This window comes from Denticeps clupeoides, chromosome 1 (genome assembly GCF_900700375.1).
Source record: "Denticeps clupeoides chromosome 1, fDenClu1.1, whole genome shotgun sequence".
In the NCBI taxonomy this organism is placed as follows: Eukaryota; Metazoa; Chordata; class Actinopteri; order Clupeiformes; family Denticipitidae; genus Denticeps; species Denticeps clupeoides.
In genome coordinates this window covers 27857360-27883947 of record NC_041707.1, presented here as the reverse complement: position 1 = coordinate 27883947, position 26588 = coordinate 27857360, and the positions used below count along the sequence as shown (strand labels likewise).

At 42.6% G+C, this 26588-nt stretch overlaps 1 protein-coding gene across 2 annotated transcripts in view; it reads left to right on the top strand.

Annotated features, from left to right (window-relative positions):
- Positions 1–26588, top strand: part of LOC114790587 (protein-tyrosine kinase 2-beta-like) — a 102175-nt gene that overhangs the window by 31788 nt on the left and 43799 nt on the right. For both annotated transcript variants that reach the window (XR_003749843.1, XM_028980775.1), the window contains exons 10-20: positions 360–461; positions 3543–3660; positions 16791–16833; positions 16916–16950; positions 17046–17090; positions 18409–18506; positions 18702–18783; positions 19616–19716; positions 21304–21419; positions 23133–23233; positions 23320–23409. Coding sequence is in view for 1 of the 2 variants with exons in the window: in XM_028980775.1 (XP_028836608.1) it covers positions 360–461; positions 3543–3660; positions 16791–16833; positions 16916–16950; positions 17046–17090; positions 18409–18506; positions 18702–18783; positions 19616–19716; positions 21304–21419; positions 23133–23233; positions 23320–23409 (931 nt within the window). In the remaining variant the exon portion in view is untranslated. The remainder of the gene's footprint in view (positions 1–359; positions 462–3542; positions 3661–16790; positions 16834–16915; positions 16951–17045; positions 17091–18408; positions 18507–18701; positions 18784–19615; positions 19717–21303; positions 21420–23132; positions 23234–23319; positions 23410–26588) is intronic.

Here is a 26588-nt window from a genome sequence, read left to right as displayed (position 1 = left end):
AGAAAGTCCAGGAAACAGTAATACAAATGTTTTGTTTATCATTACCCAAGACTAATTACCCAATTTTTTGGAATGAATCATAATCAGGTTTATTCACGTCATGCTCTCACTCTCCGCCTTGTTCTCTATTTCTTTTGTGCCTGGACTGTGTTTTAAACATTACCATGTCCTGTCTAACCCTGATTAGCTGTAACTGTGTTCATCTGTGTTTTGAGTGTATTTAGGTCTGCCTTTCCTTACTGGTCCTTCTCTGTCCACTGTCAAGCTTACAAGTCTACACTGCTTTTGGTTTTCTTTTTCTTTTATCATGTCATTATGTTGGAATGAAAAATCTAAATACCTTCCTCTTCTGTCTCCAGACTGTTTGTCTTACAACTTTTGAAAAGGTTCACAGAGTGGAGTGCTCTCAGCAAAACAATGGGAAGGGACTGCTTCACATCAACATAGAAGGTGTCAAGCAGGTGAATATCAGCGATATACAAATTACGGGCAACATTGGGCTTTAAAGATAATTGTTTTATTTAGAGACATTACACAATCCTTCCCATAAACTATATAAAGTGGTGTGAAAAGTTGTTTTACCCCTTTTTTGTTAGTCACATTTAAATGTTTCAGATAATCATTAAATATCATGTATAAAATATTAGTCAAATACAACACAGGTAAACAAAATGAGGTTAAGTGAAGGATTTTATTATTAAGGGAGAAGAAAATTCCAAACCTACATGGCCACATGTGACAAAGTGATTGCCACCTAAACCTAATAAGTGTTTAACTGTTTTCAATAGCTTGCAATGAGACTCTGAAGGAGCTTTGGCCTGCTCAGCTTTGCAGAATTGTTTTAGTTCAGCCACATTGGAGGGTTTTTGAGCATGAGCTGCCTTTTTAAGGTCAAGCCACAGAATCTCAGTAGAATCTCTCCAGCCAATCAGAAGTGGACTTGCTGGTTGAAGAACCCAAGTCACAAACACGTACTGATGGCCAGACGTTCTCCTTCAGGATTTTTTAGTAGACAGTAGAATTCTTGGTTCCATTTATCACAGCAAGTCTTCCAGGTCCTGACACAGCAAAACAGCCCAAGACAATCACACTACCATGACACTGGTATGTTGTTCTTTTTCTGAAATGCAGTGTTTCTTTTATGCCAGATGAAATGGGACACACACCTTCCAAAGTTCAACTTTCATCTTGTCAGTCCATAACTTTCATCTTGTCAGTATTTTCCCAAAACATCAAGATGTTTTCTGCCAAAATTGAGACAAACCTTATTTTTGCTCAGCAGTGATTTTCGTTTTGGCATTCTGCCATGTAGGTCATTTTTGCCCAGTCTCTTTCTCTTTCGTCATTTGTGAATAATGGTTCGCCGGAGTCACAAAGCTTTAGAAATGGCTTTATAACCTTTTCCAGACCAATAGATCTCAATTTCAGAATGTTTGTATCTCGGCATGATATATAGCTTTTGAGGATCTCTTGGTCGACATCAGGCAAGTTGTCATGACCACATGCTGACGAAGGAAGGAAGTGCAGAGACGGGACATCTGGGCAAATGGGATTTATTAAAAAACACAAAGAAAATGGCACAAGGGGCAAAACAAAGGCGGCAAAGCAAACCCGCAGGCGTGTGGCGATTGGCAGGAACATAAACACACAGGTAACACAAATGTCCACATTAATGCAGCAGCCCTGTCTGTATGCTGCATTCTGGTTTTATGGAGTCCCGATCCATTAAGCCCAATTGGTGCTACCTGGAATGGTTCAGTACTCCATATGTCCTTGAACCACCGCTGACCATACCACAGGGCTGAGCAGTCAGGCGACGTGCATCCCCTGCCACTGCACGCCCCTGCCACTGCACGTGTGGGGGCTTCACCAGACCCCTCACGGCTCAGCCCTTTTTGCGTCCATTGTAACAAGCAGACCCTCATCCTGCTAGTCCCGGCTGGATTCTCATGCCACCCAGGGGACTCTGTGGCCCTCTGGAGGCAGACCCAGGCTAGCGCCTGGCCTGCCCTGCTCACCTGCTACTGGAGGATCCAACCCTGTCGCTTCCCTGCTCACCCCCACTTCAGGAGGAGCCTCCAACTCACAGTAACCCCCCTCCAAAAGAACTATGGGCCACGCCACCATGCCCTGCCCTTGTATCTGTGGGTTAGGGACCTCCTCCTCGAGGTTCAGAAAAACTGAAAAAAAAAAAGGTTCTGTTGGTGGTTGTGGGGCAGGTTCCGACCACTAGCTCGGGTTCCGGCTGGTCAAACTCCGCCCTGCACAGCTCACGCACACGCCCACACAGGACTCACGCACAATCAGGAACTGCACGGTGGGTGGCGCACACCCTGAGCCATTCATCCAGTCAGCCTCATCTTCATTGACGTCTTCCGCTCTGCTGACCTCATCCTCCTGGCTGTCCCTTCAACCACTCACCCACAGCAAACCACTCTTCGGGGTGTCACCGCAGGGTCAGTCACACACCACAGCACAAGCCCCGCCCACGGATGGCATCTGGTCACGGGAGTCGTATCCTCGTCCCGCCGTGGAACGCCCTGACCCACGGGCAGTCCTCTAGTGCTCCTCGCTGGTACCCACACAAACTGCTACTGGAGGTGCACATTTCCGTCGTCTTTTTCTGCGCATCTGGTTTGGGCTGCTGCATTCTGTCACGACCATGGGCTGACAGGGGAACGCAGAGACGGGACATCTGGGCAAAGGGGATTTATTAAAAGACACAAAGAAAATGGCACAAGGGCCAAAACAAAGGCAACAACACAAGACATACCCGCAGGTGTGTGGCGATTGCTAGGAACATAAACACACAGGTAACGTAAATGTCCTCATTAATGCGCTAGGGTGGTAGTAGCCTAGTAAGTAAAACACTCGCCTATGAACCAGAAGACCCAGGTTCAAATCAAACTTGCTACCATTGTGTCCCTGAGCAAGACACTTAACCCCAAATTTCTCCAGGGGGACTTTCCCTGTAACTACTGATTGTAAGTTGCTCTGGATAAGGGCGTCTGATAAATGCTATAAATGTAAAATGTAATGGAAATGCAGCAGCCCTATCTGCATGCTGCATTCCGGTTTTATGGAGTCCCGATCAGTTAAGCTCAATTGGTGCCACCTGGGATTGATCAGATCTCCATAATCAGGTGCATGGGCACCAGCTGTGATAGCCCCATGGTCCTGGGGCACCACAAAAGTGTCATTTAATTGATTTCTTCATTGAGAACATGTGTAGTAGTAATCAGGCCTGGGCGTGGCTAGAGATATTGAACTCTGTGATGAACCGCTGTTAAGTTTTAATGGGGGGAGTCAATCACTGTCACAAAGGCCCATTTAGGTTTGTATTTTTTCTTTTTTAATAATAAAATCCTTCACTTAAAACACATTGTTGTACTTGAGAAAGTAAGTATGTATGTAGTATTCGTAAGGTACCAAGCATAAGTGAAAATTAAATTGTAATACACTGCACAGCACACAATGCACGCAACGAAATGACATTATGTTTTTATAGTTCCTGTTCTAACTTTGTGGTATTTCAATTGTAGCCTTTGACTGTAAACACAGCCACACTTGCTATGGCAGAAAACATGATGGACCTAATAGATGGATACTATCGACTAGAGAGTGGATCTAAAAATTCTGTCATTGTGAGGGAACAAAGAGGTACTCTATAGCATTTTTTTCATGCCATGTATTTGAAATAATTATTATTGGTCAACAACTATAGGTATGTAAAAGCATTGTACAACTGATAAAATCATCTTTAAAAGCATATACACTGCCTTGTCTCAACATATTGTAAAATATGCTTTAATATAATGGCTTCTTTTAGCATTGATTACAGCATGCTTTGACTGTGCCATTGTTGGGATAAATGTATCCACCCGTGAAATCGCATAGTCATTTGGTAAATTTGGATAGTCAACTGACTTTCTTTGCTGAAGTTGTTGAATCCTACTGTTTCAGCAAGGATTGTTATTCTTTTCATTCTCGCAAACATTAAAATTATTCATTTTTTTGCCCAACATAACATTTCATGCAAAGCATATATGCAAATATGAATTTGACAGCAACAACAGGTGGCACAGCACACAGTGCATACAACAAAACATGTCCTCTGCATTTAACCCATTACCCTTAGTGAGCAGAGGGCAACAGAGGGCAGCCAGGCAGCAGTGTGAGGGTACAGTCTCTTGCTCAAGGGCACCTCAGTGGCACCTTGATGGTTCAGGACTTCAATCCCTACATCCAAAGTTTCAATTATTTAGCTTTCTCAAACCCAAGGTTTCTTTACATACGAGAAAAAATTAGAATGAGAAAAAAGGAATAATAACTTTCACACAGAAGGCAAAAAATGATTAAACAGAAAAGTTCTGAGATGAAAATTGATAGAGAAATAGGAGCAATCGCAGAGAAATAGATTTCCACTGCTGTGGGGCCATAACACTGAACACTGTGGGGCTATAACACTGGGCCATAACGCTGAGTAAGAGAGAAAGGGGCAAGGTTATGTAGGACTTTGAAAATAAGAAGTAGAATCCTGAATTTAATCCTGGATGGGACTGGTAACCAGTCAATATGTGAAAGAATAGGGGTAACATGAGTAGAGTTTTGAATATTCTGTAGTTTCTGTATGAATTTTGCAGGCAGGCCAATGAAGAGACAATTACAGTAATCTATTCAAAACATTATGAAACTATAAACAAGGGCATCATTAAATGACAGAAATGGATGGAGACAGGCAATGTTGTGGACAGAATTACATTTTGCCGAGTAACGTGATGTGTAAACAAGTTAAGTAAGGAATCTAACAGAACACCTACATTCCTGACAACAGAAAGAGGATTGAGAAGTGTACCATCCACAGTAATATAGAAATTAGTCAACCAGCAACACTAGTTTTATTTGCATTAATTCTGAGAATGTTATGCTTCATCCATATTGACCGTTTAACCATTAACATTTTGACCAATTATTACTCTCAATTAAATGGTTTAAATCTATATTTAGTAGTAGTAGTATAAAGTTCGTCTGTCTGTAGTATCTGTAGTATAAACGATTGTCTCAAAGCACAAATCTGGAGAAGGTTACAGAAAAAATTGTTTTTTTGAAGGTCCCAATTAATGGCTGTGTGTTCAGTTTTTTGAGGGTTCAGTAAATTTACACTGTTATTCAAGCTATACAGTATCATTGAGTATCATTGTAACATTTGTATCATTGAGTCATATTTTTCACATTTATGAGATACTGTATGCTACACCTCTGCAGTAATTTCAGAAGTGATTTCTTTATAACATATAGGCCTAGACTCTGTAGCATCTGAGATTCTCAATTTATTTAGAAAAAAATCCAAACCTACATGGCCTTTTGTGACAAGAGATTACCCCTTAAACCTAATAACTGGTAAGGCCACCCTTATTAGCAACAACTAAAACCATTTGTTTGCGCTAACTCTCAATGAGGCTTTTACAGTGCTGTGGAGGAACTTTGGCCTACTCGTATTTACAGAATTGTTAGAGTTCAGCCACATTAGATGTGTTTCGAGGATGAACTACCTTTTTAAGGTCATGCCAAGAATTTCAGTAGGATTCAGTTCAGTACTCACTTTTTTGTTAATATTTTATTTGTAATAATTGTATTATTTATTATTTATATATTTATATATAGTTAATATTTTATCTTTTCTTGGGACCACATTGAAAATATGACCCAGTGATACAAGGTAAAGTACTGTATAGCTTGTATAACAGTGTAAATTTGCTGAACCCTCAAAAAACTAAACACACCGCCATTACTTTATTTATTTTTCCATTAATGTCCAAAATCCCTGGCAACAAAATAAATAATCCCTGTAAAGGAAATTTGTAGCATGACTACACCACCTGAGGGAACATTAATAAATAAAAATAACAAACAAGAAAATAACCCAGAGCCAAGCAAAAGTAATACAATAAGAAAACAAATATTGCCTATTAGTACACTCCTGCTACCTGCAGAACGATGCAAATACAAATACCACAAAAAAGGCTATGTTAGCTGAAAAACCCTGGCTGTCACGACTACGGACTTACGGGGGAAGGAAGCGCAGAGGTCTGACATTCTGGGAAGGGGGTTTTATTATATGATAAACAATAAACACAAATAAACAAACGCGGCTTGGTGGCCGAAAACAATTTAACTTAAATGAAGAACAAAAACTAACCCGCAGGCATGTGGCGATTGTCAGAACTGAAAATACACATTCACATAGTGCACTAACGCCCACGAAAATGCCGTCCCTTCTGAAGGTGCGGAAAAGTCCGGCCTTTATGCGCCGTCAGGATTGGCCACCGGTGATAAGCACAGCTGCAGTCAATCCTGACAGAGCCCCCCCTCCAAGGGCTACTTCCTCGGAGCCCCAGCAGTACCATCAGCGGAGGCGGCGGGGCGGATGGCGGCAACCACAGGGCTTTGGAGGACCCGGTCCCTCGGGCTGGCTCCCCGGTGTGGTCAGGCGTGGCGGCCCCGGACCCTCGGCCTGGCTCTCCGGCGTGGTCCCGCTTGCCGGCCCCGGACCCTCGGCCTGGCTCCCTGGCGTGGTCCCGCATGGCTGCCCCGGACCCTCGTACCTGCACACAATAATTAGGGCCGATCCATCTGGGTACGTGTGGGCCCTGCCTTCACACGTCCCCTCTGACACGTCTTGTGTCACCCCCTGCACCGCGCAGAGAGATTGTCCCGGAGCCTCCGGTGACTGGTCCAGGCACCCCAGGCTGATGCCTTCTCAGCACGTGCAGCGCCTCTCACTGCACGCCCCTGGTGCCAAGGAGGGGGCATTGCCAGACCATCCGGCTAGCTCCTTCTGCGTCCGTTGGGAAAAGCAGGCCCTCTTCCTGCCTGTCCCAGCTGGGTCCTCATGCCTACCAGGGGGCTCTATGGCGCTCCACCCATCTGGAGGCGGACACAGGCCCATGCCTGGCCTGCCCTCCTCACTGGCTACCGGAGGACCCAGCTCCATCGCTTCCCCACCTACCCTCCCCTCAGGAGGAGCCCCCAACCCGAACTGCACCCCCCCAAAAAATTATTTGAGGGAGCACCCCCCCCGGCTGGACTTAGGGGTACCTTGGGGCTTGTCCACCTCGTCTTGGACCAGTGCAGTCAGGTTAGGAACTCCCTCCCCGGGGTTCGGCTCCGCTGCCTGGTCGCCATCTGGTGGACACAAAGAGGGGAAGTGGGGGTGACATACGGACACATATGCCACGCACACACACACAGACAGAGACAAAGAGAAGAGAGGGTCGTCTGGCTCCCTCTCTGGGCTCTCCGGGACCTCCTCAGGGGGCACAGCCAGGATCTCAGGAGGCGCGACCTTCTCGTCGCCCGCCAGTGCTGAGTCTTCTTGCCCCGGATCCTGACTGGCGCTGGATGTGGTGGAGGGGTAGAGTTCAATCCCTGGCGCAGGCTCTGGCCGATCAAACTCCGCCCTCAGTCTCGGCAGGAAGTCCCGAAAACTCCTTCTGTCTGTCTCTCCCTGCTGTGCCCCAGCCCCATGCTGACCCAGACAGACACGCGAGGATGGTGGTGATCTCATCCGTGTCTGCTGCCCCACTGAAGGGTCCCGGGGCCATTGGGCTGTCCCACACGGGGCTGGGCACGTTGCTGGAGATGGTGGTTGGTGTGTGGCGTGGAGGGGGGTGGACGTTTTCTCCAGCAGGCGGGGGCGCTGGTGCTGCGCTGCCATTCTGCTGGGGAACATCCGGGCAGAGGGAAGGCGGGTTGGCGACCGGAGCTGGGAAGGCGTTCTCCCCGCAAGGCAGTCCCGGCAGCGAACTTGCTGGCTGGCAACCTCCCGTCGCCCTCTTCCACCAGCTGTCCCCACACTGCTGGGAGGGACGTGGGTCTCCACGGACCTTGTGATGATCTGGGATGGGCACACTGTCTTCATCACTCTCGTCATCGTCCGTGTCTCCCTCGTCTTCCTCGTACCCCCGGAAGTCACGTGGGTCATCACGCATGTCGCGACGATCTTGGGCGCTCGCAATGGGCGGAGCCATCCCGGCATCGACCGCCCAAAGAAAATCAACGTCATCGCCGCTTTCGTCATCCGTGTCCTCCCACCGGTGACTCCGAGGGTCGTCCACTTTACTTTAATATGAACATCCATTCACCTGCTTATTTGGAAAAAAATAACCTACTCAGGGCAGATCCATACACAGAGCCATTTTGTATAGATTTGTCATGAACTATAGACAACTGCATTATATACAGGTGTCACTACAGAAACTGTGTCTTTCTTGTGTGGTAGCTGTAATGCACCAACAGCCTGCTTACGTAACTTTGGAAAAAGATATATAGACAATGAACTAACTATACAATATATACAGTACAGGCAGAAATTTTGGACATGCCTTCTCATTCAATGTGTTCAACAGATATAATCTTTGCAAGCGCACAAAACGGGACCCAAAAGATGTGAATGTCTCTTCCTACACATAAGTTGCGGTAAACGATTGGTCGGCAAACATGTACTTACAGGCTATGGTGATTCGCTACTTGTAAATTATGTAGGTGATTGGTAAAAAAAACTTTTGTCTGGCCAAATCGCAACTTGGTCATGGGTTGTGCACATGATGTACATGAAGTTCGGCATCACTGGTGATGTTGGCTTTACTTCTTCTACTTCCTATGTGTTCATTTGGATGCCCCTCACACCCTGGACACAGACTTTTTGACATGCTGTTCTCTGGCAGATGATCTAGAAGCTGACCAGTTTCTCTCCTCTCATTTCTTTCTAAAATCTTTGAGCGCTGTGTCTACAATCAGCTATCACTTCATCTGTCACAGAACAACCACAGAACAACCTCCTGGATCCTAACCAGTCTGGCTTCAGAACAGCTCATTCTACTGAGACTGTCCTTCTGGCTGTTTCTGAGAAGATATATGCGGCCAGATTGGCATAATCTGTACTTATTCTCCTTGACCTCTCTGCATTATTTGACACAGTTAACCACAAGACTTTTGTATATCCTGAAGAGGCTTGGAATTCAGGGTTCAGCATGGTAGATGTTTGTTTCCTACCTTGATGAGCAATCTTACCAAGTGACTTAGAAAGGATCAACCTCTACCTCATGCAGACTCTGCACTGGTGTCCCTCAAGGCTCAGTACTCGGTCCTCTCCTTTTCTCCCTCTACACATGATCACTTGATGAGGTCATTGCCTCACATGGATTATTCTGCTATGCCGACGACACACAACTCATTTTCTCTTTTCCTCCCTCAGATCTACATGCTGCTTTCAAAATCTCAGCATGTCTAAATGACATCTCATCTTGGATGGCAGCCCATCACCTTAAACTCAATCCCACCAAAACTGAATAATATTAATTCCAGCAGATTCTTCACCGCATCAGGATCTTGCGATTTACCTGGACAACTCACAGCTCTCTCCTTCTACAACAGCCCGTAAACCTTGGAGTAACAATAGACAACCAACTCTCCTTCTCAACTCACATCAGCAATCTTTCCCACTCCTGTAGATTTCAGACAAATCCATCAATATCAGACAAATCCATCCTTATCTGTCAACACAAGCCACCCAGATACTGGTTCAGTCCTTCGTAATCTCACAACTGGAGTACTGTAACTCCCTTCTGGCTGGTCTACCTCTATGTACAATCCGACCTCTACAACTAATACAAAATACAGCAGCTTGACGGATCTTCAACCTTTCCAAATTCTCCACACCACCCCTCTGCTACGTTCCCTCCACTGGCTGATGCTGGCCTACAAAGCCAAACATGGAGTAGCACCATCCTACCTCACAGCCCTTATTATACCTCGCACTGCAACTCGTATACTCTGAGCCTCCATACTGCTCGACTGGTCCCTACAACTCTGTAGGTAAAAGGAAGACACTCATCTAGAGCCTTCTCCGTCTTGGCCCCTTGGTGGTGGAATTAACTTCCCCTTGAGGTCAGAACAGCTCAGTCCCTGAGCAGTTTTAAATGGCAACTCAAGACCTTCCTATTTAGAGAATATTTAGTTTTACTTGTAACCTTCTTTTTTTCTTACTTATGTATAGAAACTACAACAGAGTGAATAAAATATTGTATTCATATTTGGGAGTTGGGAGTTGGAACCAGAATCGATCACTTCATTGATTGTAACATGAAAGCACGTTGTAAGTCGCTCTGGATAAGGGCATCTGCCAAATGCCTTAAATGTAAATGTTAGCCTGCATACTAGGACCAGCAGACATAGGAACAGCTTCCCCTCGCTATCACCATCATAAACAGCTGTACTGTCACACTGCTAAACACCTACAGCACTGCAACTGCACTTTATGTACACTTGTGATATTATTTCTGTAATATTAGATTTTTCTGCATATACAATTGCAGGTTGTCCAATTCCTGCACAAATAATTGTATTTGTAAGCCGGTTTCCTGGATACATATAGTGGGGCAGGCCTAGGGAAACGGACCCATATTCAGAATGTTGCCAAGGTGCCCCTGAGAAAAACACTGTCCCCACACACTGCTCCCACAGCGCTTTCATGGCTGCCCACTGCTCACCAAGGGTGATGGGTTAAAAGCAGAGGACCCATTTCATTGTACCTGTGCTGTGTTTCACAATGACAATCACTTCACTCCCTGTTTACCTTCTTGTTCGACCCCAATGTTGCCGACCCGATCTTCTGTCCACGACTTCCCGAGCCACCTCTGATGACCCATCTGCCCCCAAGAAAGACCAAGCCTGTCGACCACATCTACGTCAAGCTACCTTCCAGTTCCAGCACTCCAAATTCAAATCAAATTCAAATTTTATTTGTCACATACATAGTCATACACGGTATGATATGCAGTGAAATGCTTTTTGCGACAACTACAGACCACAGTATTGCAAATGTTGCAAGTATACAATGACCCAATATGCAAATATTGCAAACATAAACAACTATTACACTTTTACGACTTTAACATAAAATATGTGTAACTGGTAGGGTGAAGGTGTGCAAATGAGTTAAAGACAATGTTTAAAGAAAAGAGAAAACAGCCATTTAAAAAAAGAGCAATAAAGTAAAAAGCGCAGAGTGATTTTGTGCAAAGGGATTTTGTGCAAAAGAGTCCGGAGTGATTGGAGGTGAAAATGAAAGTGCTGGAGTTCTATGTAGTGTTGTTGTTGAGAGCTCGGACAGCCTGCGGGAAGAAGCTCCTCCTCATTCTCTCTGTGTTGGACTTCAGGGAGCGAAAGCGCTTCCCTGATTGCAGCAGAGAGAAGAGTCCATTGTTGGGGTGGGTGAGGTCCTTCACTATCTTCCTGGCCCTGGTACAGCACCGTTTGCTGTAGAGAGATTGAAGGTCAGGGAGCTTGGTACGGATGATTTGTTCGGCTGATCGAACCACCCTCTGTAGGGCTCGCCTGTCCTTCATGGTGCTGTTCCCGAACCAGGTTGAGATATTTCCCGTCAGGATGCTCTCTATGGTGCAGGAGTAGAAGTTCCTAAGCACCTTGGAGGGCAGTCTGAAGTCTCTCAGGCATCTGAGGTGGTAGAGATGCTGCCGGGCCTTTTTCAAAATGGTGTTGATGTGACAGGACCATGACATAATTTCCCTTCCGAGTGTCCAGGTGGGTGAGTGCTGTATGGAGGAGATGTGAGATGGCGTCATCTGTGGATCGGTTGGGATGGTACGCAAACTGTAGTGGGTCGAGTGTATCTGGTAATGAAGAAATGATGAAGTCTCTGACCAGCCGTTCAAAGATCTTCATCACTACTGAGGTGAGGGCTACAGGGCGGTAGTCGTTGAGGGAGGCAGGATGGGTTTTCTTGAGGACCGGAACAATGATGGACTCCTTGAAGCATGTGGGGATCACCGACTGAGATAGAGAGAGGTTGAATATCTCTGTAAACACAGGTGCTAACTGGTCCGTGCAGGCTCTGAGGATTCTCTTGAAGGCTCCCTGACCTTCAATCTATCTACAGCAAACGGTGCTGTACCAGGGCCAGGAAGATAGTGAAGGCCCTCACCCACCCAAACAATGGACTCTTCTCTCTGCTGCGATCAAGGAAGCGCTTTCGCTCCCTGAAAAAATTCGGCGCTGCGCGTTTGAGGCTGGCATTATTGAAATCTCCTGCCACAATAAGCCTCAGCCTGTTCCTGACGCCGGCTCGTTTCCCCTGGGGCCGCCACTTCGCATCGCGTCCTTTGTTCTTCCTCAGGATTTCACTCAGCCAGCTGGGATCCGGAAAAGCAAAGTCTTCGTATTGTAAGTGCATTGTATACTAATAGAAACAAGAGTGTCTCTACTGTATTTAATGCGTTCCATGGTGGTAGATTTGCCAGTGTAGGGTTGTTGAAAGAAGGTTTAAAACACAAAAACAAACTAAACTTGGTCGGAGCAGTCGCAACGGCAGCCGACCTCACCGGCGGCATCTTGGAAATACCAAGGTCAGTGCTGCTCCATCTGCTATACCGGCCCTCTGAGAAGCCGCTGGCCACATCACACTGCTGGTCGCAGCACCACTCAATGTTCCCTCATCGCTGCTTTGCACTCCCAAGCGGGGTGACTGACAGAATGAGTTTGCCATCAATCAGCACAGCAGATCGACTGACTGGGCTGGACATGGGCTCTGTATGATCACCATGACTCGGGGTGTTGGATTTTCCTGAGGCCGTTCCACATCTATCTACATCTGCATCCCAATCTCTGCTATAACTGGCAGTGGCCTACATTGTCTCCCAGCTCACTGGCCGAGCCCTGGAACGGGCCACGCTGCTACTGGAACACTGGGATCCGATCTGCGACTCTGATCTCCGATCTGCTGATGCCTTCCTGGAGGAGATGCAGCATTTTTTTTCCCAGTTAAAGACTGCCAGCTGAGCAGCGTCTCTATGCCTCCTGGCGGTTTAAACAGGGCAATTAGAGTGTACACTTCCACTGGACCACTGGCATCATCACTGGGTGGGGCTACAACTGCCATCCGCATCAGAAAACCCCGGCTCACTACAGTCGGAATGAGAAATGCCCCAAAGGCCATGCCCTGTTCCCAGCCACGCCAAGTCATGCTCATGCCCAGCCAGGCCAACCCCATGCCCAGCCAACCCATGGCAAGTCAACCCTTAACCATCCAAGCCACACCCAGTAAATCTATGCCTAACCAAGCCACACCCATGCACCTGATCTGTGCTGCCATCCAAGACACCCCCAATGCCTGTCGTACTGGGGGTCCTTGTACAGTACCATGACCTCGCAGCAGTCTTTGACAAGGGCCGTACCCCCTCATTGGACAATCTTGCCATAGACCTACTCTAGACCTACTACTTGGCCCCTGGGGCCACCTCTACTCCCTTTCCCTACCAGAAAAAAAATGGAGGAGTACATTGACGCCTCGTCGGCCAGTTGAATTTCCTACGGCCGCCACACCCTTTTTCTTCATGGGGAAAAAGGATGGTGGCTTATGGCTGTGCATTGACTATTGTAAACTAAACGCTGTGACCAAGAAGAACAGGTACCCCTCCTCAACACTGTGTTTGATCTTTGTTGACCATGGCCGCTTCCGGTTGAGCACCTCCGGCCTGTTCCGCACCCGGGTAACCTTCCCCTGGGATGTCCGCTTAACTGTAAAATTTAAAAAGAAATGTCTGTAAAAGAAATGTCTAAATTTGTAAAAAGAAATGTCTAAAATTGTTCTTTTTGGCAAACCTCTTTTAGTAAGGAGTGGCGTTTTTTTTCTGGCCATTAAGGCCTTAGTGCATTAGCTATTTTGGATGGTTTGCCTATGTCCATTAAGGGAACACTGAAACTTTGCTTTTGTGATCATTGGGTTATTGGTCACCTCTCTGACCAAGGCCTTAAATGTAAATGTTAGCCTGCAGACTAGGACCAGCAGACATAGGAACAGTTTCCCCTTGTATCACCATCATAAACAGCTGCACTGTCACACTGCTAAACACCTACAGCACTGCAACTGCACTTTATGTACACTTGTGATATTATTTCTGTAATATTAGATTTTTCTGCATATACAATTGCAGGTTGTCCCAATTCCTGCACAACACTATTTAACACTACTTTGAACCATTTATTTTATGTATTTACCAAATACATAAGAGCAATATAAAATATTTCACAGGACCATAACAAATATGAACATAATCAGTCTGTAACCTGCTTGAAAGCGAAGTGAAAATTTGTCTTTTATTTAGCCCAAATAATAAATTACCCACAAAGTCATGGCCGCTGCCCCTCTGCCAGGCCACCAGAGGGCGGTGGCCTTTTCCCAGTTTACTCAGTTTGGCCAGGCGCCAGTCTTCCACTTCTGTACCTCTGTCCTTTAAGGACCCTTAATGCTGCCTAAATTGTTTTGTATTTTTTCCGAATTTTGTGCTTTGCCACAATGCGGTCTCAGAAGTCTGTAGACAATTCCTTGGAATTCATAGTTTTGGTTTATGCACTGATATGCACAGTCAACGTTGAGACCTAAAGTTCAATCTTTTTCATTTAACTGAATTTACATTTATGGATGTAGAAGCCTTTCAAGCATGATCAGTGAAAATCAGAAGGTTCTGAGCTACGTTTTGAGTGTCATAGCAAAGGGAGTGAAAACTATTTTGATTAAATGTTTTCATTTTTATAAATGTCTTATCATGGACTGGCATTGTGGGGTTCTCTGGATTCATGTCCAGACCAGAGACAACTGTAGACTGTTTTTCCTTTAATTCCTGAGTGTTTTCACTTGTTGTTTATTGTATAAATATGCCCTGTTTTTATCATGTGTTCCAGTCATTGCATGTGTTATATGTGCTGTTCAGTGTTACCATGCATGATTTGTTTCCATGTTTGTATTAAATCCCCCTTTTATGTTTAATAGTCAAGCGATCGTGTTCTCCATTTCCAAACTGGCACCTGCAACCGTGACGTCTGAAAACACATTGTTCTTATAGACCTTTTGTGTACATTTTATATATCTATGTATTTTACAAGATCAAAATCTTAAAGGGTCCAAACCTCAAATTGTTTTAATTGAAAGGCTGCGACTGTAAGAATAAAGAACGTGCTCACTAACTTAAATCGTACTGTTTGTGGTAGGGAAGGTAAGAGAGATTGGGCCTTCTTTTGGCAAATAATTAAGATATTCAAAAAGCTATGCATGAGATCCAGTGACATTCTCTTACATTTCCATAGGTCTCTTAAATATTTATTTAAACAATTCTGAAAAGGTGTAATTGAATGATAAGAGATTAGATATCAAGTTGAGCCTTATCGCTGACAAGTTGAGCCTTATCAGGGCTCTTAGTTTGTAAACTCAATATTCTATAGAAATCGAACGCGAATTGCTGGTGTCTTCCTCTTGTAAGTCGCTTTGGATAAAAGCGTCTGCTAAATAAAGTAAAGTAAAGTAAAGTAAAGATATGTCTTGAACATAATGTTCATGTAAAATGGGCCAGCTGTTCAGATAAAATTGATAAAATCTTATCTGAAAATGTTAATATCAGAAAATTTAATTATCACATAAAATTGCTTAAATCAGAGTGATTCATAACAGTAAATTAACAGTAACCTATATTTCATAATCACATTTGAGTGCAAAAGTGTAAAATACATTATGCAAATGGAGTGAAAAGTGAAGTGATTGTCATTGTGAAGCACAGTTGCACCTCAGTGGCTTGGGATTTGAATCAGCAACCTTCTGATTCCTTACTGGCTAGGCCACCACCTCCCCAGGCCACCACTCCCCCTTTAAAGAGATATAATATAATTTCCCAGTTGTCCAAATTTAAGATCATACACAATCCCATAAAACAATATTGAATGAAATGAAATCAATTCAACATACCTAACCAATGTTACACACAGCACTGGATAAAAAGACTGGTAGCATAATTCTTAATAACTGCAGCATGTGTGGGAAAGACTGAATGCAGTAACTCCCTGTGGCACGTTACCTTCCTTTTTGTATCCTCGACCTGGATCACTTTGGGGGGTCAAAAGATGACCCACGCAATGGTTAGAGACATTTGATATGGTTTGGGGTTCTGTTTTTTTCAGCCTGATGTGAGCAGCATCTTTTTCCCATAGCAGGTATGAGTTAAACACTGAAATATTCATTATATTTTAAATCTGTTGAGTTAATGAGAGGGAGACCAAACACACTGTTGTTGTCATGATACATCCATATATACTGGACTGCTGTGTTAGGCTGGTTGTGCCAGAAATAGTACATCATCATAAGGAAAACTACTAAGAAAACAGGTCAGCAGCAGACCAAGCAAACATATCCTTAGTTGTCAACTAGTGTTGTAGCAATAATATCATTATATTGATAATAATCAATAATTTGTGATTTGCAAGAGTTTTGACGCTTCAACCTTAATTGGCACATTTTAGTTGAAGGCCCATTTTAGCTGACTTCATCCAATAGTTCTAAGTATGATTTTTTTCTGTAATAAGTTTCTTCAGCAGTGCATAACTTCAATGGATGTCTTCCTCACTTCCTCTTCTGTTCTTTTTCCTTCAGCTGCTCGTGTTAGGGGTCGCCAGAACAGATCAACTGATTAGATTGTCTACAAAATTTAAATGGCAAACATTTTAAACCCAACTATTTAAGTGATTTCTTAACAAAGTCATTTAAAATTGTATTTTGACCACATTCATCAATTTAGATGATGCCTCTCTTCTTTCCTTACAAGCTGAAAGGCTCTTTGTCCATTCGAATCCAGGTGGCCAGGCAGTGTATATTCTGTGCTTTTATTTTATTAAATGCTATTTTAAATGTCTGTTTATAATCTTTTGACTTTGTTCACTAATGAAAGCATCAGAGAAAGAACAAGTTTCTGTGCTTCCAATCCATCCCATGTAAGTTTTTTTAATTGTACTCTCTATAGTTATGTTTAAAATGTATTTGAATTTTGTATATGACACCATTTTTTTTAAACAGGGAGAGCTCCAGGCAACCCCAGAAAGAAAGCATGGGTAGGATGTCAAATGTGGATGTGTGCATGTGGGTTATAAAATAAAAGTGATTTTTCACCCTGCACATTTGCTAAAGTGATTTCTTGTGGTTTCAGGGTGTGACGTTTATGCAGAGATTTCTGATGAAACGCCAACCAACCGTGAGTGCTGAATGCACCCAATGGTAGAGAGTCTGGTATTTAACATAGCCACAAAGAGCTTAAAAAGTTGTAAAAGTTGTAACTATAATGACCAGTTATTCCTGAAGCTGTTCTAAAGCAGTGAAGCTGTGTAGTAGAAGGCTTGGCCACCTGCTGAGAAATTGTTAATTCTCTGTACCAATAAGAGCATGTAGTCTTGTGAGTGTGATTTTTGTGTAGGGCAGTAATTCATTACCTATTCACCCAAGTAATCAGTCTAACATACAACCAGTCTAACATACAACTTTATAGTGAATGTGAAATCTTACAGTTAGCTAATGCAAATTCAAATTTTCTTTGTTAGAGTTAGAAGTCTTGCAGCAGCATTTTGAAATCGTTGGAGTTAACTGAGAGATGATGCTGGGCTTCTAATAAATAAAGCATTACAGTAGTCAATTCTCTAGTCATTTAGACCTAGCCTACATGGGCTATGTGTTTGCTGTCCACTTCTAACATGCACTAGCCTAGTTAATTTACCCTTTTCTTGTTACTTTGCTAAATAATTCATCTGACGTATATTATGAAACAGTCATAAAGCATGCTGTATTAGCTTTAATTAGTTCATACATTCTTGTTCATATCAGATTCAGTTGAAACCAAATAGGCTAAATAATGTAAATGTAGTTCCATATTACATTTATGAATGCAATAAGACTTTTTAAATAGTACACTGTTACCTGTTCTCAAGAGTAGAGCGATTGACAGAGGATAGAGTGAGTGTGGGAGACGCTGAGGTAGAGCATACAGAAGGTGTGGAGGAAACAGCTAAGACAGAGGTTTCAGGGCATGAGGAAGATGTTGAGGAAAATTCCATGTCTTATTTGAGGATATGGTATACATATAGTATAATTCAGTGTTCAATCTCCATTACGTCACTGTAATTCAAAGTATGTTGCGGTTCATCATGTACACAACTTATTGGACAAATTGACACCATTTGCAGGCTCACTCTACCCTGAAAGGGGGTCCCTCTCTGTATCACTCCTTCCCAAGGTTTATTCCTTTCTCTTTTTCCTCTATCTTTTATTTCCTTTTTTTTTTTCTTGTGTTCAGAAGGGTCAAGTGTGGGGGGAGTCAACTGTAGGGCTTGTCAAAGCCCATTGAGATATACTGTGTAATAAATGTTTTTATACAAATGAGTGGCTCGTGCCATTATAGAATTTTTAGTGTCATTAATTTCACCAGTCATAATGTTATTGCTAATCGGTGTATACTGAACATATGTTAAACTTTTGTTAAAATAATTTAAGCTAAATGTAAAAAAAAATATTGTTGTCAGCCTTTAAATATAGCCTCACACGTGACGATATCATCCTTGGCGGGATTCTGGGTGAAGGTTTCTTTGGAATTGTTCATGAAGGCTGTTACAGACCACAGGTAATTATATTAATTGTTTTTTTTAATTACTGTACTTGTGATTTATCATGTATTAGACTTGTTTCCTGGGTTATTTAATTGATGTAATAATTAAAACCGTTTTAAACGATGACATCAGTTTTTCATTTGTTTTATGGGAAGGTTTATAACATAGTGTACAAAATTCATGTTTAATATAAACTAAATTTTTTGTAGACACAAGAATGGATAAGTGTTGCTGTGAAGACTTGTAAAGAGTGTGCCACAGATATCAAGGAGAAGTTTATGACTGAAGCAAGTGAGTGTAAAGGATCTATTGTTTTTTATATTTGGCAGTTTTATTTCATTTACAGCATTTATCAGACACCCTTATCCAGAGCGACTTACAATCAGTAGTTACAGGGACAGTCTCCCTGGAGCAACTTAGGGTTAAGTGTCTTGCTCAGGGACACAATGGTAGTAAGCGGGATTTGAACCCGGGTCTTCTGGTTCATAGACGAGTGTGTTACCCACTAGGCTACTACCACCACTAGACACCACTGCAAAATTAATGAAAAAACAATGCAATGACAGTGTTAATAATTTCAATGAAATGCAAATCAGTTTCTATCTTTTATTTAAAGTTATTTTTTAAATGTTCCTTTTGATGTGCTATTTGTCACTGTTAAAATAATCCTACCATTAAAATGATACTGTTCTGAGACTTTTCACTTCTTTGTCATTGGACAAACTTACAAAATCAGCAAGTAATTATTTCCTCCACTATATGTGCTGATATACTTGTGTCCGTACTGTGCATCATAAACTGTAATGTGTACTCCTTACTGCCAAGAGTCAGTGTTGAGGGTTTTGAAAGAGTGATTTAAAGAGCATGAGATCTATTTTTCACAAATGGATTGGAGTCCAGACTTTAATACCATTTAGAATCTTCGAGATGTTCTGTCCCAAGATCTTGGTGAAAAATGAATGCGACTCTGGATGGAAATAAATTACAGCAACTTATAAAACATTGTAAATGTGTGAGACCTAAATGTGTGCCATAATCAAGGTGGCGCTATGGAATAGTATGTGACTTTTATGGACAGGCAGACTGTCAATTAAACTATAGCATGTCTTGTTTAAAATTTCAGCTATCATGAAAAAGTTGGATCACCCTCACATAGTGAGCCTGATTGGAATAATTGAAGATGACCCAGTCTGGATAGTTATGGAACTTTACCAATATGGAGAGGTGAGCAACTACAACACCTAATTATACCTTGAATAACACTGTCATTAACATGTAACCTTATTTACAACTGTACATCCCTACAATTGTTGCCAGACAGGGCAGATTGAACTGTATAGAAATCAAGAAAAGCTATCAAGAAGCTCATTTCAGATTTACAGTGGGTACTCCCTTATGTTTTTCAGTCTTTGTTATATTGCAGCCATTTGCTAAAATCATTTAAGTTAACTTTTCTTCAACGCACACACAGCACCCCATATTGACAGAAAAACATAGAATTGTTGACATTTTTGCAGATTTATTAACAAAGAAAACTGAAATATCACATGGTCCTAAGTATTCAGACCCTTTGCTGTGACACTCATATATTTAACTCAGGTGATGAATGTTCTACACCTTCATTTGAGTCCAGCTGTGTTTTATTTTACTGATTGGACTTGATTAGGAAAGCCACACACCTGTCTATATTAGACCTTACAGCTCACAATGCACCGCCAGGCACTGCCCATCAACTGTCTAATACAGTCCTAACAGTGAAGTATGGTGGTGGCAGCATCATGATGTTTGGGTGTTTTGCATCCTGGAACAGGATGACTGGTTGCAATTGAGGGAAATATGTACAGGGATATCCTGGATGAAAACCTTCTCCAGAGTGCTCAGGACTTCACACTGGGCCAAATGTTTACCTTCCAACAAGACAATGACCCTAAGCAGTGAAAAACTTGTTGCATCTTTCCCAAAAAGACTCATGGCTGTATTAGATCAAATTGGTGCTTCTAATAAATACTGAGCAAATTATCTGAATAGGACCATGTGATATTTCAGTTTTTGTTTGTTAATAAATATGCAAATATGTCAACAATTCTGTGTTTTTTTGTCAATATTGGGTGCTTGCTGTACATTAATGAGGATATTTTTTAATTAAATGATTTTAGCAAAGGACTGCAATATAAAAAGAGTGAAAATTTTCAGGGGGTCTGAGTTCTTTCCGTACCCACTGTATGTGTTATTAAGTTAGACACAGTTTCACTGGTGGGCCACATGGTGGCATGGCAGTTAGCAATACAGCCTCACACCTTTGATGTTGTGAGTTTTGAATTTCCTCTTGGTTCTCTGGTTGTGTCCCTCTTGCTCACTAGGTGGATTGGCAACTTATTGACAGTGTGAATGTGTGAGTGAAAGCTGTATTTGTGCACCCAGCATCCTGGGATGTGCTTCAGCAGCTGCAACTGTGTGTGTTTTGGCATCTCTTTATACAATTTTCAGCAATCATAAATCCACCAACAATGCTTGCCACTGTATGTTTTTTAATGCAAACAGGTTTGTTTTAAGAGAGACATTAATAGCACATTTTTTTCATGTTGAAAGTTCTATCCAAATAGAGATAATTCAGAAGATATCATTCTGAAATACATAGATTTGTCACATTGATTTGTAAAGCTGTAATGTCATAAATTAAACCTTATAAACACAATACATTTTAATACATATTATTGTTTACCTTTGCTCGTATATAAAATATTATGGAGGAAGACTTTACTTGAGTTTTAGTAAATCTGAGAGAATATCTTGATCTTTCCTGTCTATCAGCTGGGTAACTACCTGATGAAGAACGAGCACAGCCTTGGCAATACTACATTAGCTTTGTTTAGTGTGCAAATCTGCAAGGCACTGGCATATCTTGAAGGCGTTAATATGGTTCACCGGTAAGTATCACTTTTGACTAGACAACAACAATTCCAGTAATTTCTCTTCAATGTGCACTTGAATGATGCTACATTGAGGATGGTAGATTTGAAATGTAGGTTTATTTGAACAGTTAAAGACAGAAAAATAACAAAAAAGTTTAAAATAATGCATTTAAAAATTGTGGTGGGCACTGCTCACTTCCTATCATCGTCTGCTGAAAGAAACTCCCCATGACCCCATAGTGTTAGGTTACCCATGGTTCACCACCCACGAGCCCCACATTGACTGGAGCATGGGCACCATCAAACAGTGGGGATGCCAATGCATCCACCACCAACCCCGACAGGCCACACCCTCGAACCACTCTGGGCCTCACACAAGTAGCAACGGTGAGACTCCGCCACGCCCCTCAACCCATGCCATGCTCCCTGCCTAGGCCCAAAACCCTGGTCTAATACTGCAACCACCATGCCCAGGTTCCAGCAAAACACAGGACTGACCATGCCCACGGCCAGCAATCTGCCCCTATTCAATCCAGCCCCACATTAACCATGCTTCCAGGTGCAACCATAGCCAAACCATGCCAACCGACCAAAACCACACCCCTTGAATACAATTGAATTGACCGAGAAGCTGCCAGAGGCCACGCCTCGATCTCCACACGATGCCACCACCTCCTTACTGGGGGTCCCTGACTGTTACCATGACTTTGCCATGGTCTTTGATAAGGACAAGGCAGCAGAGCTGCCCCCCCCCCATAGCCCCCCCCCATAGGATGGCCGAGTACATTGCGGCATCCCTGGCTAGTGGCGTAATCGGTCCTTCCACCCCAACGACATACTCAGGGACGTATTAGACCAATTCGCGTTTGTCTATCTAGATGACATCCTCATCTACTCAACCAACCTCTTGACCCACATCTCCCACGTCAGAAAAGCAGTCAACAGTCAACTCCGCCAACTCCATAAGGTCTGGTCCCAAGTCCACCGGGTCCTCAACCGAAACGCCGAGTGCATGAATTGACAGGCGGACCAACATCGTCGACCAGACTTCGTGTACCACCGTGGAGACAGGATTTGGGTCTCCACTCGAGACCTGCCCATATCGTCCAGCCCCAGAAATCTAGGACCAGGTGACCCGATGCGTCAACCCAATGGCCGTCCCACGCACTCTGCACATCAGCCCGGTGTTCCATGTTTCCCACGTCCGTAAAGCTCACTCCTTGCCTCCGTAAAGCTCACTTCAAGGCAGCTGTGACCATTGCCACCAAGAAAACATTTTGTAACACACTACGCGATGGAGGACTGAAATCAGGCAGGTTATGAATTACTTTTTTTGGTAAGGGGTCTATGTTGGAGGATTTCAGACAGGGTGGAAAAGAGGCCTGCGACAGTGACAGGTTGAAGATCTTTGTGAAGACCCCTGCTTGCTGCTCTGCACAGTACCTCAGCACACATCCAGGGATGCCATCAGGACCTGCCACGTTCCTAGGGTTGACAGCCTGGAGTGAGTGTTTCACTTAATATTCCCCCTCCCTAAGGGTGGGGGTGATATTGATGTGAGTTGCTGCTGCTTCATTTGTAACAGCTACCTCTACTCCACCTTAAAGCCAGCAAAGGAGTGGTTCGGCTCCTCTGCCATTGAAGCATCACTTGTAGACCTTTAGTTGGGGATGTTCTTTTTGAGGGTACAGTGCAGTTACAGTGACTCTATTATTTATTTTATTTTAGAGATATAGCTGTGAGGAATATATTGGTTGCAAAACCTGACTGTGTGAAGTTGGGAGACTTTGGCTTGTCCAGATACATAGAAGAAGAGGAGTACTACCAAGGTAAGTTCATATGGGTACAACATTTTGGATTCATTTTAATTGTGCTTTGTTATATACTACTCTTTAGATTTGTTGTCCATTTGCAGCATCTGTTAGTCGATTACCTATTAAATGGATGGCTCCTGAATCCATAAATTTTAGACGATTTACCTCAGCAAGTGATGTCTGGATGTTTGGTAAGTACTGTGTTTTATGTTTGGGGAGCTCTGGCTTTGTTAAGAGGCAAAAGAAGGCACAGGGGAAGTGAAATGAGCTGTTTCTGTAATGCCCAATTGTTAAATATAGTAGATATAGTACATAGACACACAAGCGGAACATTGAGAAAGCTGCTTCTCAATATTACAATGTGTCAAAAGAATGTGAACACTAGCATGACTCCTACATAGTTGGAGTGGGCGAAGCACCTCTGGAAGCAGGGGAGGTGGGCTGAGCCCATTTATATATTTTTTTTATTTTATTGTTCTTTATTAACAAATATATACCGTACAATACAATACACTCGTAGAGGATAAAAATCATTAATACAAAGCATAGAACAGTCATTACAAAGAAAAAGGAGGGGCAAAAATAATAAACTACAAAGTCATAAAAAATAGAACTAAAGAAAAAAACAAAATCAAAGGCACACAGCAATTACAGATCAGAACAATAAAAACTGAGAGATAACGTACAGCCTTACAGATTTACAGGATTTCAGTTTTGCAAAATTATGTACGGTTTAAAATCATAAATAAACCATGGTTTACTGTTTCTCCACTTGCAACAGTGTATATTATATTTACCTAAAAAGAATGACAATATTTATCAGGTCAGAGACAGATGGATGTAACTTATCCATGTAAAACATATTATGAAAAGAATCAAACCGTGAATCAACTGATAATTTTGGCCTTGAGTGATAAACAACAATGCAGACCGCAGTTTTGCAGAATAAAACAAATTATTTAAAGCTGAGTCATAAAAAGAACACAGGTCCACCTAAAATTTAAAACATCTGTTTTTATTATTAATTAATATTATTTTCTTGATTTTCAGGGAAATAACATACCACTTAGCAAATTTGGGACTGGCCTTTTTCATGAGTGTTTGATCATGAACCATGATATGTTTTTGGTTATTTATCAGATTTAAAGTTAGAATTAACATCCTTATTGTCATACTTACTATCATTTAAACTGACTAACTTTTGAATATAGCCTGATGTTATAAATGAACTGCTTGACCAAACTGTTCTTGGATGGTTGGGAGAAGGATGTTTTGGTACCGTTCCTTAAATGTTCTGTGAGTGAGTGAGCCCACTCTCTTGGATGAGAAGCAGACACACATGAATGATCTCAGGATGCTTTACTGTTGGCACGAGACAGGACTGACGGTAGTGCTCACCTTTTCTTCTCTCGACAATCATTTTTCCAGATGCCCCAAACAATCTGAAAGTAGCTTCATCAGAGACTTGACTTAAGCCCAGTCCTCAGCAGTCCAATCCCTGTACTTTTTGCAGAAGATCAATCTGTCCTTGATGTTTTTCTTGGAGAGATGTGGCTTCTTTGCTGCCCTTCTTGCCACCAGGCCATCCTCGAAAATTATTTTCCTCACTGTGTGTGCAGATGCACTCACACCTGCCTGCTGCCATTCTTGCTGAACTTTCCTGGGAACCCTGAAGGCTTCTACACAACACTTGAACCTCTCTCCTTGAAGTTGTTGATGATCTGTCAAATGATTGATTTAGGTGCAGTCTTAGTAGCAGCAATAGCCTTCCCTGTTAATCCCTTTTTATGCAACGCAATGATGACTGCACATGTTTCCTTGCAGGTATCCATGGTTTAAAGAGAAAGAACAATGATTTCAAGAATCACCCTCATTTAAAACTCAATCCCCATTACAGAATGATTATGTTCATTTTCATGGCAAAAACAGAAGAAGCAAACTTTGTGATAAACAGTATATGTGTCATTCTCAAAACTTTTGGCCACGACTGTAGATTTGAAGTGTGGAATGGTAAAAGTTCACATTTTTTAATATTGACATATAATCCAGAAGCCTGAGAGAATGATGAAACAACATTTAGGCCAATGATTATATCATCCACAAACTGGCTTAGTTTGAATTCTTTACCAATAATGCTAATGCCCTGACAATTGGGGGTCGTTTTGGATGGTTAGCAACAGCAATTGAGTTGTCAGTATAAACAGCTTTGGGGAAATTGGACAAAACTGCTTAATACCTCTATTAAGTGAAAGTGAAGTGATTGTCATTGTGAAACACTGTAGCACAGGACACTGTGAGCACACTGTGCATTGTGCACTCTGCTTTTTAATCAAGCAAATTAAGAGTCAATCGAATGTGATAATGTTTATTTCTTCTCTTTATGAAAGCCAAATGACATTCATCCATTAAATTAGTCATTACACAAAAGAGTTATAGGTCTCCAATTCTCCAATAGAAGTTTATTTTTGGGGGGGGTTTGCAATTAAAGCAATGTTTAATAGTAGGAGAAAGATTAAATAGCATTACTCCAATATCTTCCACAAAAAGGAGTAAAATGCCAAATATTAGCCCATCCTGGTGATTTACCCTTGATTGCATTGTCGAACTCCTCAATCCTGAACTTGCTAAAGTGAAGTGTATTGATTGTCACATGTGATACACCGCAGCACAGCACATGGTGCACACAGTGAAATTTGTCCTCTGCATTTAACCCATCACCCTGAGTAAGCAGTGGGCAGGATCGGGATTTGAACCGGCAACCTTCTGATTACGGGGGCGCTTCCGTAACCGCTAGGCCACCACTGCCCCCTCTCTGTTAGGTCCTTCAAATTATTTTGAACATTTGAAAAAACCTTTTGAGTTCCTCAGAAAAGTAATACTCTTATCCTCAGAATACTTTGACTCAAAAAGATCACTGTAGAACCTTATTGACTTTGTTTACTTTCTTGATCCTCAGTTGTAACCCCATGAATTGTGTGGTGGATGATTTGATGAAGATTCAATCAATAAATTCAAGTAACAGAAAACTTTTGGTAGACCATCGTTTATTGCATACACAACAAGACAACAGCCAGCCAGTCGACGGAACTGCCCCGCAACATATCAGGGCTTCATTCTTAAACAAATTTCTTATCTTTCGTCACATCATAAAAACATCAAGAAGACCCAAAATCTGTGGCAATTGTATGTTTGCTGAATCTTCCCTCCTGTGTCAATATTGTGTATAAGTGTTCATGTTATCTATGCTTTTCTGCATGTCTGGTTACATAAAATGCATTAGATTTATGTTGTCAAAGTTCATGATCACACCCCGGATCACACCCCGTATGGAGTCCGCTAAGGGAGGCCTCAAGGTCTTGACTCCTCTATG